This window comes from Gorilla gorilla, chromosome 3 (genome assembly GCF_029281585.2).
Source record: "Gorilla gorilla gorilla isolate KB3781 chromosome 3, NHGRI_mGorGor1-v2.1_pri, whole genome shotgun sequence".
Lineage (NCBI taxonomy): Eukaryota > Metazoa > Chordata > Mammalia > Primates > Hominidae > Gorilla > Gorilla gorilla.
In genome coordinates, this window is record NC_073227.2 from 123,043,587 (window position 1) to 123,058,678 (window position 15,092).

At 38.6% G+C, this 15,092-nt stretch overlaps 1 protein-coding gene across 2 annotated transcripts in view; it reads right to left on the bottom strand.

Annotated features, from left to right (window-relative positions):
• Positions 1 to 15,092, bottom strand: part of MANBA (mannosidase beta) — a 129,354-nt gene that overhangs the window by 78,612 nt on the left and 35,650 nt on the right. For both annotated transcript variants that reach the window (XM_004040205.4, XM_055385419.2), the window contains exons 3-5: positions 14,162 to 14,267; positions 13,169 to 13,339; positions 4,695 to 4,818 (exon numbers count right to left, since the gene is read on the bottom strand). In XM_004040205.4, coding sequence (XP_004040253.3) covers positions 4,695 to 4,818; positions 13,169 to 13,339; positions 14,162 to 14,267 — 401 coding nt within the window. The remainder of the gene's footprint in view (positions 1 to 4,694; positions 4,819 to 13,168; positions 13,340 to 14,161; positions 14,268 to 15,092) is intronic.

The following is a 15,092-nucleotide window of genomic DNA, read 5'->3' on the forward strand; positions in this document are numbered from 1 at the left end:
ATCCTCAACAAAATCCTAGCAAACCAACTCCAACAGTATATCAAAAAGATAATATACCATGAGCAAGTAGAATTTATCCCAGGGATGCAAGGATCTTACATTTGCACAAATAAATAAACGTGATACATCACATCAACAGAATGAAAGACAGAAAACAGATGATCATCTCAACAGATGCAGAAAAAGCATTTAATAAAATTCAATATCCCTTCATGATAAAAACTATCAACAAATTAGTCATAGAGGGAGCATACCTCAACATAATAAAGGCCATATATAAAAACCCAGAGCTAACATCACACCAAATGAGGAGGAGCTGAAAGTCTTTCCTCTAAGAACTAGAATGGGAAAAAGATGCCCACGTTCACCACTCCTATCCAATAAAATGCTGGAAGTCCTATCCAGGGCAATAAAGCAAGAGAAAAACATAAAAGGTACCAAATTGGAAAAGAGGAAGTAAAATTATTCCTCTTTGCAGATGACATGCTCTTACATCTGCAAAAACTTGGAAGATTCATAAAAAAATTCTTAGATCTGATAAATAAATTCAGCAAATTTGTAGGACACAAAGTCAACATACAAAAATTAGTAGTGTTTCTACACATCAATGATGAACTAGCTGAGAAAGAAATCAAGAAGGCAATCCCATTTACAATAGCTACAAAAAATAAAATACCTAGGAATAAATGTAACCAAAAAGGTGAAAGACCTCTACAAGGAAAACCATAAAGGTCTGATGAAATAAATTGAAGAGGTCACACAAACAAATCGAAAAACATCCCATGCTCATGGGTTGGAAGAATTAATATCATTAAAATGACCACCACACTACCCAAAGCAATGTACAGAGTCAATGCAATCACTATCAAAATACCAAAGTCACTTTTTACAGAAATAGAAAAAAAATCCTACAATTCACATGGAAACAAAAAAGAGCTCAAACAACCAAAGCAATCCTGAGTCAAAAGAAGGCATCACACTACCTGAAAACAGACACATAAACCAAAGGAACAGAGTGTAAACCCCAGAAATAAATCCACTTATTAATAACTAACTGATTTTTCACAAAGACATCTTGGTCAGAGAACATGCATTGGAGAAAGAATACCCTCTTCAATCCTCTTCAATAAATGGTGCAGGGAAAATTGGATATCCATAAGCAGAAAAATGAAACTGGACTCTTATCTCTCACCATAAATAAAAATCAACTCAAGATGGATTAAAGACTTAAACATAAGACCTGAAACAATAAAACTACTAGAAGAAAACATACGAGAAGCATTTCAAGACATCGATCTAGACAAAGATTTTTATAGCTAAGACCTCAAAAGCAAAGATAACAAACACAAACATAGACAAATAGTACTATATTAAACTAAAAAGCTTCTTCACAGCAAAGGAAGCATTCAACAGAATGTAGAGACAACTTGTTGAATGGGAGAAAATATTTGCAGACTATTCATTTGACAAGGTACTAATATCTGGAATACACAAGGAACTCAACTGAACAGTAAAAAAGCAAATAACCCCATTTAAAATTGGGCAAAGGACATGAATAGACATTTCTCTAAAGAAGACATACAAATGGCCAACAGGTATATGTACAAATGGTCAACATCACTAATCATCAGGGAACTGTAAATCAAAACCACAAATACTATCTTACTCCAGTTAGAATGACTATTACTGAAAAGACAAAAAATAATAGATGCTGGAGAGGATGCAGAGAAGAGGAAAGAAACATTTATACACTGTTGTGGGAATATGAGTGAGTACAGCCACAATGGAAATACTATATTTCTCAAGAAACTAATAGTAGAGCCATTACCATACAATCCAAGAATCCCACCAATAGGTAACTATCCACAGAAAAAGAAATCAGTATAACAAAAAGATACTTGCACCCCCATGTTTATTGCAGCACTATTCACAATAGCAAAGATATAGAATCAACCTAAGTGTCCATCAACAGATGAATGGATAAAAAAGAATAAAATCATGTCTTCCACAGCAACATGGATGGAACTGGAGGTCATTATGTTAAGTGAAATTAGTCAGACACAGAAAGACAAATTTTGCATCTTGCCACTCACACATCGGAGGTAAAAATGTTGATCTCATGGAGGTAGAGAGTGAAATAATAGAGACCAGAGGCTAGGAGGGGTATATGAGTGGCAGAGAGGAATGAAGAAAGGCTGATGAATGGGTACAAGCATGCATTTATATAGAAGGAATAAGTTCTAATGTTTGACAGCGTAATAGTGTGACTATACTTAACAACATGTATTGTATATTTCAAAATAGCTAGAAGAGAGGACTTGAAATATTCCCAACATAGAGAAATGATAAATACTAGAGGTGATAGATACCCGAATTACCTTGACTTGATCATTACACATTCTATGCATGTAACAAAATACCACACATACCCCATAAATATGTACAAATATTATGTGTCAATTTAAAAAATGTATTTAACCTTCACCAATGTAGTTGAGAGGAGGAACTATTTACACTGAATCTAAACTGAATTTTAAGCATCATTTAAATTAATTCATATAAAATTCACTCAGTCACTAGTGACTAATAAAGTGAACTCTAATAACTCAGGAAGAAATGTTTAGTTTCATATTCAAATTGTAAATTAAACCAGAGCAGTATTATTCAAATTTTTTTCAGGCATCAGGGTACCCAGAGCTTATAATGCATTTTGCAGACCACCCAAAATACTGATTAAGCTTCAAAACAAATAAATAACTTTTTGCTAAATCGGACCACTTTTTTTTTTTTTTTAAACAGCATCTCGTTCCGTCACCCAGGCTGGAGTGCAGTGGTACAATCACAACTCACAGCAGCTCTACCTCCTGAGCTCAAGCGATCCTGCCACCTCAGCCTCTCGAGTAGCTGGGACTACAGGTGAACGCCACCAGGCCTGGCTAATTTTTGTATTTTTTGTATTTTTTGTCAGAGATAGGATTTTGCCATGTTGCCCAGGTTGGTCTCTAACTCTTAGGCTCAGGGAATCCACCCACTTTGGCCTCCCAAAGTGCTGGAATTACAGGCATGAGCCACTGCGCTCAGCTCAGACCACTTCTCACACCAGATTCTGTTATTTATACCTGAGAAAACGTATGGGTGGTAACATAGGATGAAGGGAGATTAAACTATTGTTTGATTTTAGTAGCGAAAATCTTTAGTTGGATTACACCTCAGAAGAATAGTTTGGGAAGCACTAAACTAGAGAATTATAAGCACAGCCACATTTACATGTGCAATTTAAATGAGATCTTTTAATGCCTTTTTAAAGTTTAAAAATACCAACAGCACCAAATAACCTCCTCAAATCTAAGCATCTATCATTTGCTTTCATCTTCTGCCTTCAGAAAATACAGATTTGGCTCAATTGAATAGCAAGCTAAGGTCACCAGGGCTCTCAAGATAACAGAACTCTTGAACTGACACCCCACATTCTTTCTTACTGATTTCATCTAGTTAGGCCTCCGTGTGATTACACTGAGCATTGCATGCTCTCATTTAAGATCTCACTTGCCTCCATCTTCATCCTTCATTTCCCTAACTTCTCAAATCCTCACTGATCTTTGATTTTCTGGCTCTTATCTTGGAAGGTTATTTGTTTTGTTTGGTAATTGTTTGTATCTCCCCTCCCCACACAAGAAGGGATCAGTGTACCTACTGTATTTCTTTTATCAAATAAACACAGTGCTGAGCAAAGAAAGCAACAAATATTTAACCAGCTTTTAACTTATCCACTGACATCTGTGAGATTTCTGAGGTTCTATTTCAATGTTCCTTGATATTGAATAGTTGCTTCAACTTAAAAAGTACTATTTTTCACCTTAGAAATATTTCTTTTGGCCAGGCGCAGTGGCTTACGCCTGTAATCCCAGCACTTTGGGAGGCTGAGGCAGGCAGATCACCTGAGGTCAGGAGTTCGAGACTGGCCAATATGGAGAAACCCCATCTCTACTAAAAATACAAAATTAGCTGGGCGTGGTGGCACATGCCTGTAATCACAGCTACTCAGGAGGCTGAGGCAGGAGAATCGCTTGAACCCGGGAGGCAGAGGCTGCAGTGAGCCAAGATTGCGCCACTGCACTCCAGGCTGGGCAACAAGAGTGAAACTCCATCTCAAAAAAAAAAGAAAAGAAAAGAAAAGAAAAGAAATCTTTCTTTTGCCCTGTTTACCTTCCAGTTTATTTTTAACTCTTCACAAGGCTGTTGTGTCAGGGCCTTTGTGTCTGGGCCCTCAGAGTAGTGCTCCGGGTTATGAAGAAAATGTACAGAGACAGAAAGCCAGTCTAACGGTGTGAGCAAAGCAAGAATTTGACACTAAAAGTGACTACAGAGGCAGCAAAAAGGAACACCAGCCAGCAGGCCCAGTTCTTTCAAGAAAGAATACTTATCTCAGGAAAACTTGGAGCTGCTCTTCCATTTTATTTTTTCCTTTTCCTGTAAAATATGCTAAAAGATACCTACCTACACATCTGCTTTATATTGTCAATTTTCATGTAAAATCAGTTTGTACCTATTTTTTACTTTTATAAATTGATTGTACCAAAAAGTTTTTAAAAACTCTAAATCTCTGAAAAACATACCTCTGTATTTCAATTATAAACCCAATTTTTATAACAAGAAGACTCAAAAAGAAAAAAAAATCACATCTTTCAGCTTACCGTATATTGGGGAAAATGTGAAGTAGTTCAGGTGACAAATATTATAGGCTTCAATTCTAACATCTTTCCAGATTCCCTGGGTAGGAAAGGAAGGCCCCCAGTCCCAACTAAAGGAACATTGCTCCTGCAATTTCAAGGAGAAAAAGAAGATATATTCTGATTACAGTGAAATTTAAACATTATGAAAAACATTTTCTTTAAAAATGTTACATATGTGTATATAGGTTTGCTATGGCAGCCATAACAAAGTATCACAAACTAAGTGGTTTAAACAATGGAAATGTATTTTCTCACAGTGAAGTCCAAGATCAAGCTATCAGCAGGTTTGGTTCCTCCTGAGGCCGATCTCCTCTGTTTGCACTGTGTCCTCACGTGGTCTTTTTCTGTGCTAGGCATCCCTGGTGTCTCTCTCCATTGTCCAAATGTCCCCTTCTTACAAGGACACTAGTTGTATTGGAATAGGGCCCACCCTAACTGCCTCATTTTATCTTAATCACCCCTTAAAGACCTTCTCCAAATATGATTACATTCTGAGATACCAGAGGTTAGGACTTCAACATATGAATTTGGGGGGACCACAAGTTAGTGCAAAACTGTGTGTGTGCCCCCCAACCACCATACACAGCCTCTGAGGTGGCCCACAATGATCCCCCCTTTGAAGTGACCTAGTGAATCACTTCTAACCACCAGCATATAGCAGAAATGATGTGATTTTATTAATTAGGTTATAAGAGACTAAGCCTTGAATTTTGAGTACTCTCTCATGCCCTCTCTTGGCCAAGAGGGAAGCCAGCCTCTGTGTCATGGGGCAGCTCTGCGGAGAGACCCATATGGGCAATCTGAGGTCTGCCAATAACTACAAGTGAGCTCAGAAACAGACTCTTCAGCCTTGAGTCAACTTGAGCCAAGCCTTGAGACAACTGCAGCCGTGGCTGACAGCTTGACTATAACCTCAAGAGAGACCTTAAGCCAGAGGCACCCAGCTGAGCCACACTCAACTCAGATTCCTAACTAACAGAAGCTACCATAATAAATGTTTTGTTTATGTTATTTTTTAGAAATCAGAAAACCTATAGTCCACATATTTTCTTTTTTTAACTTTTAAGTTCAGGGGTACAAGTGCAGGTTTGTTATATAGGTAAACTTGTGTCATGGGGTTTGTCATAGAGATTATTTCATCATCCAGCTATTAAGCCTAGTACCCATGAGTTATTTTTCCTGATCTTCTCTCTCCTCCCACCCTCCACCTTCCGGCAGGCCCCAGGGTGTGTTGCTCCCCTCTGTGTCCATGTGTTCTCATCAATAAATGTTGTTTTAGCTGATAAGTTTTGGCATAATTTGTTACATCACAATAGATAACTAATACAATATTCAATATATCCAATATATCTATGTTGCACATAACCTATGAAACAGATAAATTTGGCAGAAATGTTCTAAGAACATAAAATCTATGAAGAGTTGTACATTTATTCTTCAAATGCATACTACATTGAAGCAACTCAATAGTTCCTCTTTAAACTTCTCTATAATATCTCTGAACCTAACCATTGTATTTAAATCTAATAGCTACAAAGAATATTGTGCTTACATGTAATAATTAAAAAGAATGAGGAGGCCGGGCACAGGGGCTCACGCATGTAATATCAACACTTTGGGAGGCCGAGGCGGGTGGATCATCTGAGGTTGGGAGTTCAAGACCAGCCTGACCAACATGGAGAAACCCCATCTCTACTAAAAATACAAAATTAGTTGGGTGTGGTGGCGTTTGCCTGTAATCCCAACTACTCAGGAGGCTCAGGCAGGAGAACTGCTTGAACCCGGGAGGCGGAGGTTATGGTGAGTTGAGATCGCACCACTGCACTCCAGCCTGGGCAACAAGAGTGAAACTCGGTCTCAAAAAAAAAAAAAAAAAAAAAAAAGAATGAGGAAACATATTGAAAGACAAACACTTATAAATAGGTTTTAAAAAGCTCTGGCTAAACTTGCCAACCTCAGGTATGAATTCAGAAGTCCTTGTTTCTGAACGTGAAGCCCAAAAGCAATCAGTTCGATCTTTAGCCCCTGACACAGGTGGCCAAGGCAGACATTTTATCCAGTCTTATTTGACCTGGGTACCTGTCTCTCCCTTGATGACACTCAACTTCCATATTAAGTTACAGAGTTCAAATTCAAAAATAAGAAATAATTCTGTAAAATAAATCCCTTTCACACAGAATGTTTTCTAATTTCTACTTCTTAAAAGAAAAAAATATTTTCAGAACAGTTAATTAAAATGAGTAAAGCTATGAGTTCAGCTTTTAAAAAGGAACAAGTTTGGGTCATACATTTTATGGGGGGAAAGAAAGTAACAAGCACCAGAGGAAATACTAAAATCCTTCTAGATGGAGTCATTTGTGAAATAGAACCTGAAGATTTGGCCAAACTGTTGTCATTTGGGTATTATTTCCTTAGCTCTGTACTCACCTAAGATAGAGATAAATTTGTTTTTACTATGGAGAAAAACAAAGAACTAAAGTTACTTTATAGCATCCACATCTGTCTAAATTTACCACTTAAGCACCAGATTCTCATATTCAGAATGAAAACCATCTTGGGGACATTTATGGGAGAATTTTAGTATCTATTTGTAATTTTTTCATTGGAGATAGGGAAAAGAAGGAGAGCAAAATAATCAACATCTTATGAGGGAGACTCTTTTCCCCACTAAGAGCTACAAATCACTCTTAACCTCTTCAAGAAGTATTTATGAAGTGCCTTCTATGTTTCAGGCTGGGAGTACTTCAATATACACAACAGACACAGCTCTTCTGCTTATAATGCTCACAGTCAAGCATGAAATTCAAGCATTGAATAAATAATTACAAGTATAATGAGTTTTACAATGGAAATAGGCAGGGAACATACAGTGAGAGGTTGAGGAGGATGGGTATCAAGATGAGTTTTCCTGAAAAAAAAAAAAGACCCTGAAGGGTGAGTACCATTTATCCACTGTGAGCAGGCAAAGGCAAGCAGGAGCTTTTTTTTTTTTTTTTTGAGATGTCTCACTCTGTCACCCAGGCTGGAGTACAGTGACACAATCTTGGCTCACTGCAGCCTCAACCTCCAGGCTCCTCCCACCTCAGCCTCCTGAGTGGCAGGGACTACAGGCTAATTTTTGTATTTTTTTTTTAGACTTGGGGTTTTGTCATGTTGTCCAAGCTGATCTTAAGCTCCTGAACTCAAGTGATCCACCTGCCTTGGCCTCCCAAAGTGCTGGGATTACAGTCATGAGTCACTGTGCCAGCCCAGAAGCATTCCTTTCAGAAGGAACAGCATGTGCAAAGGTCTGGAGGTGCAGGACAGTATGATGCATTCCAGAAGCTGAAGAGAGAACAATGGGAAGAGGCAGGGAGACGACTGGAGAAGTGAGCATGGGCGAGACAGATCTAAGACCCATGGACACTGGCCTAAAGGCAATGAGAAGCTGTTGAAGAGTTTGAAGAAAAGCAGTGCTGTGATCATTTTTTTCTGAAAAGACCATTCTAGCTGCTCTGTAAATGATTAACTAGAGGAAGGCAAGTGAAGTTTCAGGGATGCCAGTTAGGCAACCAGGGCAATATTTCATGCAAGGCATGACTGAACTCAAGACATAGTGGCAGAAATGAAATGTGAACAGACTGAAGAGCTATTGAAGAGGTACTATTCACATCATCAAGAGGACTAAGCAATAGATTGGAAGAGAGAAAAAGGAGATAACGGTGTCAAGAAAAACTCAAGTTTCTGGCTTGAGCACCTGTTGTGGATAGTATTCCATTCAGCAAGAGACAGAACCCTGGGAGAAGGACTTAAATCACAAGTGCAGTGTGGCGCATACTGAGCTTTAGGTCCCTGTGAATCAGACAAGTGATGATGCTAAATAAGCATCTGAATGTAAGGTCTGGAATTGAATAAAAGTTGGGCGGAAGACACAATATTGGGAGACAATGGCAAATAGATTTGTTATGGAAGAAATGAAAAATGAGATAGCCTAGAGAGGGTATAAAATGAGAAAAGAGTCTAGAACAGAGAAAGGCCCTATAATATAACTTTTAGGAGAACAAGGATGTGGATAAAGAGACTTACAAGGAACGGCCAGAGATGTAAACGGAAAACAAGGAAGATGGCATCAAACATTGGTAAGAGGGTAGCAGAAGTGATGAGTCCCACTATCCATTCTGGACAGAAAAGGAAGCAGAGACAAGAGGGGACTTAGGTTGCTACAGGGAAAGTGGAGGTTCAAAGAACTGGTGAAAGAGAGTATCAGGGGAACCAGCCCCCAATATTTCAACATAGGTTCTTTTCTATTTTCCCTAAGTGTCGGCCAGTCTGAGAAATAAACAGAAAGAGTACAAAGAGAGAAATTTTACAGCTGGGCCTCTGGGGATGACATCACATATTGGTAGGACCGTGATGACAACCCCAAGCCACAAAACCAGCAAGTTTTTATTAGGGATTTTAACAGGGGAGGGGGTGTACAAACAGGGAGTAAGTCACAAAGATCACATGCTTCAAAGGGCAATAAAGATCACAAGGCAAGGCAAAATTAGAATTACTGATGAGGGTCTATGTCCCGCTGTGCAAGCATTGTCTTGATAAACATCTTAACAGGAAACAGGGTTCGAGAGCAGAGAATCAGTCTGACCAGAATTTACCAGGCTGGAATTTCCCAATCCTAGTAAGCCTGAGGGTACTGCAGGAGACCAGGGTGTATTTCAGTCCTTATCTCAACCGCATAAGACAGACACTCCTAGGGTGGCCGTCTACAGACCTACCCCCAGGAATGCATTCCTTCCCCAGGGTTACTCCTTGCTGGGAAAAGAATTCAGCGATATTTCTCCTACTTGCACATCCGTTTATAGGCTTTCTGCAAGAAGATAAATATGGCTCTATTCTGCCTGACCCCACAGGCAGTCAGGCGTTATGGTTATCTTCCCTTCTTCCCTGAAAATCGCCATTATTCTGTTCTTTTTCAGGATGCACTGATCATATTGTTCAAACACACGTTTTACAATCAGATTTCATATTGTTCAAACACACATGTTCTACAATCAATTTGTACAATAGTGGTCCTGAGGTGACGTACAGTCTCAGTTTATGAAGATAACAGGATTAAGAGATTAAAGTAAAGACCCCACTAACTTCATATAACCTAAGCTGAGCATCTTGTTCATTACCTGTAATTATAGTAATAAGCCTCCAAAATAGATATCACCACTCTACTTTTTGAATGGTTGTATAGCACTTTACAACATGCAAAGTACATTTACATTGTTATTTCACTATATCTTTATATCAGGGATTAGCTCCATGTACAAATGATGGGCATACCTCAAGTTATTCTATGTTCACAAAGCCAGAATTCAGACCCAAGACTCTTCACTTGGTCTCCAACTCAGGTGTCTTCCCACTGGACCATGTCAATCTAGTCAGAAATACCTAGATGCAACTTGCAATTGTTCTGGAAGTCTACCCAGAGGTTACTGTCCAAAACATTGTGATAGCAGAAAACTGGATCTGATTCCTGATGTTAGTGACAAAGGGCTATGTTCTATCTAGATAACTTGAGAGTATGTTTTAAATGCCACAAATTGAATAGAGGGTGGAGCAAAATAGCATATGGATATATGTATAACATTTATATTATCTTTATTGATGACTTGAAAAGTAACTTTTCACATTAGGATCCAGGATAGTTTCAGTTTTGATAAAGGTTAAAAATGGAACGGGAAGCCAGCACAGTAGCTCATGCCTGTAATCCCAGCACTTTGGGAGGCCAAGGTGGGTGGATCACCTGAGGTCAGGAGTTCATGAGCAGCCTGGCCAACATGGTGAAACCCCATCTCTACTAAAAATACAAAAATTAGCTGGGCATGGTGGCAGGCGCCTGTAGTCCTAGCTACTTGGGAGGCTGAGGCAAAAGAATGGCGTGAACCCAGGAGGTGGAGCTTGCAGTGAGCTGAGATTGTGCCACTGCACTCCAGCCTGGGCAACAGAGCAAGACTCCGTCTCAAAAAAAAAAAAAAATACAAAAATTAGCTGGGCATGGTGGCAGGCGCCTGTAATCCCAGCTACTCAGGAGGCCGAGGCAGGAGAATCACTTGAACCCGGGAGGCAGAGGTTGCAGTGAGCCGAGGTCATGCCACTGCACTCCAGTCTGGGCAACAGAGTGAGACTCCATCTCAAAAAAAAAAAAAAAAAAAAAAAAAAAAGGAAGGGGAGAGGGAAAAAGTACAACCTCTAGCATTTAAACCACTGTGTCATTGGAAGCCAAAGGCAAAAAATCAAAAGATAAATCTTATCCAAACTTATAAGCAGACAAATATTCCATGGGATACTTGACTACTGAAAATTGTCAAAGCAATACTTTAAGGCTGTTATTACAGTAATTTGAACAAATGGTCAATGGGTCATTGACACAAGTTTGGGTAGATTGAATCAAACAGGAGGAGGTATAATTTTAATCCTAGTACTTATATTAAGGAAACATAATTTAATAGTAAATCAATCCAGCTGAAAAAGAGCCACTTAATTTAATCAGAACATATTAGCTAATGTAACAGTTCTACCTAAAGAGTATTGGGAAAATATGTTTAGTATCTTCACAATGAGCCCAATCCTTACATTTGTCGTTAAAACTAAATTTCATGGCTCACGCCTGTAATCCCAACACTTTGGGAGGCCGAGGCGGCTGGATCACCTGAGGTCAGGAGTTCAAGAGCAGCCTGGCCAACATGGCGAAACTCCGTCTCTACTAAAAATTTAAAAATTAGCCAAGTGTGGTGGTGCATGCCTGGAATCCCAGCTACTCAGGGGGCTGAGGCAAGAGAATTGTTTTAACACGGGAGGCGGAGGTTGCAGTGAGCCGAGATCTCACTACTGCACTCTAGCTTGAGCAACAGAGCAAGACTGCATCTCAAATACATACATACATAAATAAATAAATAAATTCAATCCATCAAAAAATTAAAAATAGAATTACCATATGATCCAACCATACCATTTCTGGGAATATATCCAAAAGAACTGAAAGAAGGGTCATGTAAAGATATTTGTACACCCATGTTCATAGCAGCATTATTCACAATAGTCAAAAGGTGGAAGCAACCTAAATGTCCGTCAACGGATGAATGGATAAACAAAATGTGGTATATGCATAGAATGGTATGTTATTCAGCCTTAAAATGTAAAGAAATTCTCTCACATGCTACAACATGGATGAATCATGAGGAAATTATGCTAAGTGAAATAAGTCAGTCACAAAAAGACAAATACTGTATGATTCCACTTATATAAGATTTCTAGGGGAATCAAACACATAGAAAAGAGTAGAATGGGCCAAGCATGGTGGCTCACACCTGTAATCCCGGCACTTTGGGAGGCCAAAGTGGGCAGATTGCTTGAGCCTTAGAGTTAGAGACCAGCCTGGGCAACATGGCAAAATCCTGTCTCTACAAAAAAAAATACAAAAATTATCTGGGCATGGTGGTGTTCGCCTGTAGTCCTAGCTACTCAAGAGACCTAGGTGGGAGCATCGCTTGAGCCCAGAAGGTGGAGGCTGCGGTGAGTTGTGATCGCACCACTGTACTCCAGCCTGGGCGACAGAGTGTGACCCAGTCTCAAAAAAAAAAAAAAGAGAAAAGAAAAGAGTAGAATGCTGGTTGCAAGAGGCTGGGGAGAAGGAAATGGAGAGCTATTGTTTAAACAATAATGGGTATAATATAATATAATGGGTAATGGGTAGAGTTTCAGTTTTGCAAGATGAGAAAGCTCTGTGGTTACTTAATGTAAATATACTTAACACTACTAAACTGTACACTTAAAAATTATTAAAGTGATAAATTTTATGTACAGTTTATACAATTAAAATTTTTAAAATATGAAGTAAAATGAAATAAACATTAAAAAACCAAATGTCACATAGAATACTGATTCAATCATGTAGTAAAACAGATCCAAGTCCTCTTAGACTGGAATCATACTCTAACAAAAATAATTACTTTTGTGGACTTTGTTATCTTTTTGTTAGATTTTATGAGAACCTGACAGTAAGATGCAAGAACATATCATCAAATATACTAATATTTGCAGAGGGCTTCCTAGAAACAAGAATCACTAATACATTTTCACAATCTGGTGAAAAGTTTGATACACTTAAATGTTAAAAAAATAATTTGTAAAGTTCCATTATCAGCCACATATTTTTCTTTTCCTTTCTTTTTCTGTTACCTAAGTTCTGAACACGCTTCAGGAAGAAAACTTAGAAAAAGATAAAGATTCTCCACAATATTTCAAATAATCTTTTGGTTCTTATTTCAAATTTTCAAACCCCACTAAGGGATCAGGAAAGAGATTCCTAACTTCTGAAATGCCATGGGAGTCTTCAAATAAGCATTTCATATGCCAGCACATCCCGTCCTCAAAAATAAAACCCGACCTGTTTGAGAGACCATTACCTTCCGAACAAAGTTGACATGGCATTCACCCTTCTGCACAAGTGGAGGGCAGTCTGGGGGAACCTGGTAGCGAGTGTGAGCTTTGCTCTGCTGTGCTGCATACAACACCGCTGACTGGAAACGCAGCTCAATGGAGTTCACGTCCCTGACCACGTTGGTAATATCAAAGCTCTAAGTTAAAGGGAACAAACAGACAAACCCATGATGTGGAAGTAGTCTTGTGTGTAAAATTTTAGATAAAGGCATTTTGTATGAAAGACACATAATATAACACCGATCTAGGTTTAGCCTCCTTGCAGGAGGGAACACTTCTCTGAAACACTGTAGTATCTATCACTTAGTTGCCCACTTTTAGTTAAAACTAAGCATATTTTCCTACCCAATCCAAGTTTCTAGGCTTCTCCTTCTATTTTTCCTGGCAAAATGATGGTCCTAGGGAAATGGATAGAGCAAAAAATAACTTTAGCTCTGGAATGTCTGCTCTGTCTACTTATACGTGGCCTTGAACTGCCAAGGGTTTCCTAGACACTTCATGACAACCTGCCTCTACGGTATGAACAGCATGCATTTCTAAGTAATGAGTTATTTTTGTTTTGAAAAGTCTACCTTTGAAAGGAAAGGAAGATCAGCATATAATCTCTTAATATAACTATTCCAGAAAGGAAATGACATTTTATTTTAAAATCATTTGTCCAATGAAACTGTATCAGCAGAGGAGGGATTGGCATGTTTTGAACACTTCCTATGTGCTAAGAACTTGCCAACATCTTATACAATTAGCTTACTAAATCCCCACACTAACCCCATGGGGTTTGTAAGGTTTCCATTATTCCACAGATGTGGCAACTCAGAAATCAAGTAACTCATCCAGTGCTTTAATGAGCTCATATTTGTCACATGGCCAATTATGCATTTACTTTTCTCTACTCACAAAAGCAATTAACATAAACACACATAAATGTTTTTTTTAACCTAATGTCATTATATACTTACATATCTATTGAACATATTGTCTGTTTCCCCAATAGTGACTTCATTGAACAGGATTTTTGAAACTGTATCCACTCCCTCAAGAATCAAATTTACTTTTTGCCATTTGCTAAAAAAAAGAAAAGATTTTTAAAACAAGATGTGTAAAGCATTAACTTAGATAAGTCTCTTTTTTATTATTTAAGGCCTAAAGAAATAAATATTCCACAAAAAATATATGTTCTTAAAAGGCAGTTTCCAGTGACATTTTCAGAAGTACTGCTTTAAAACATACTTACATCCTTTGAGTGATCCAGCTTATCTTTCTCTATAATGTATCAATAAATCACCATAAAACCAAGAGCACAACTTATAATTTCCAAATATATTGACTTTTTCTAGTTAATACTTCAGAAAGCTATTATGAGAACCAAGTTAGGCCGGGAGCAGTGGCTCACGCCTGTAATCCCAGCACTTTGGGAAGCCTAGGCAGGCAGATCACCTGAGGTCAGGAGTTCGAGACCATCCTGGCCAACATGGCAAAACCCTGTCTCTACTAAAATTACAAAAAACTAGCCAGGCGTGGTGGCGGGTGCCTGTAATCCAAGCTACTAGGGAGGCTGAGGCAGGAGAATCACTTGAACCCAGGAGGCGGAGGTTGCAGTGAGTGGACATCCCACCACTGCACTTGCAAGATTCCATCTCAAAAAAAAAAAAAAAAAAATGAGAACCAAGTTAAATAATAGACATAAAACGTTCTCACAAACTACATTTACTGACCCTGTCTAAGAGAACACGTTAGAAAACTATCATCTATAAGTGAATATTATGCACCCAGCACTCTGCTAAGCCTTACAGGAAACTATAACAGTGCCTGTACTTAAGGAGTCTGCAATCTGGTTGGCATTTGGTGGCTGGCTGGCAATATTGTTGAACAACTACAAGTGCTATCAGA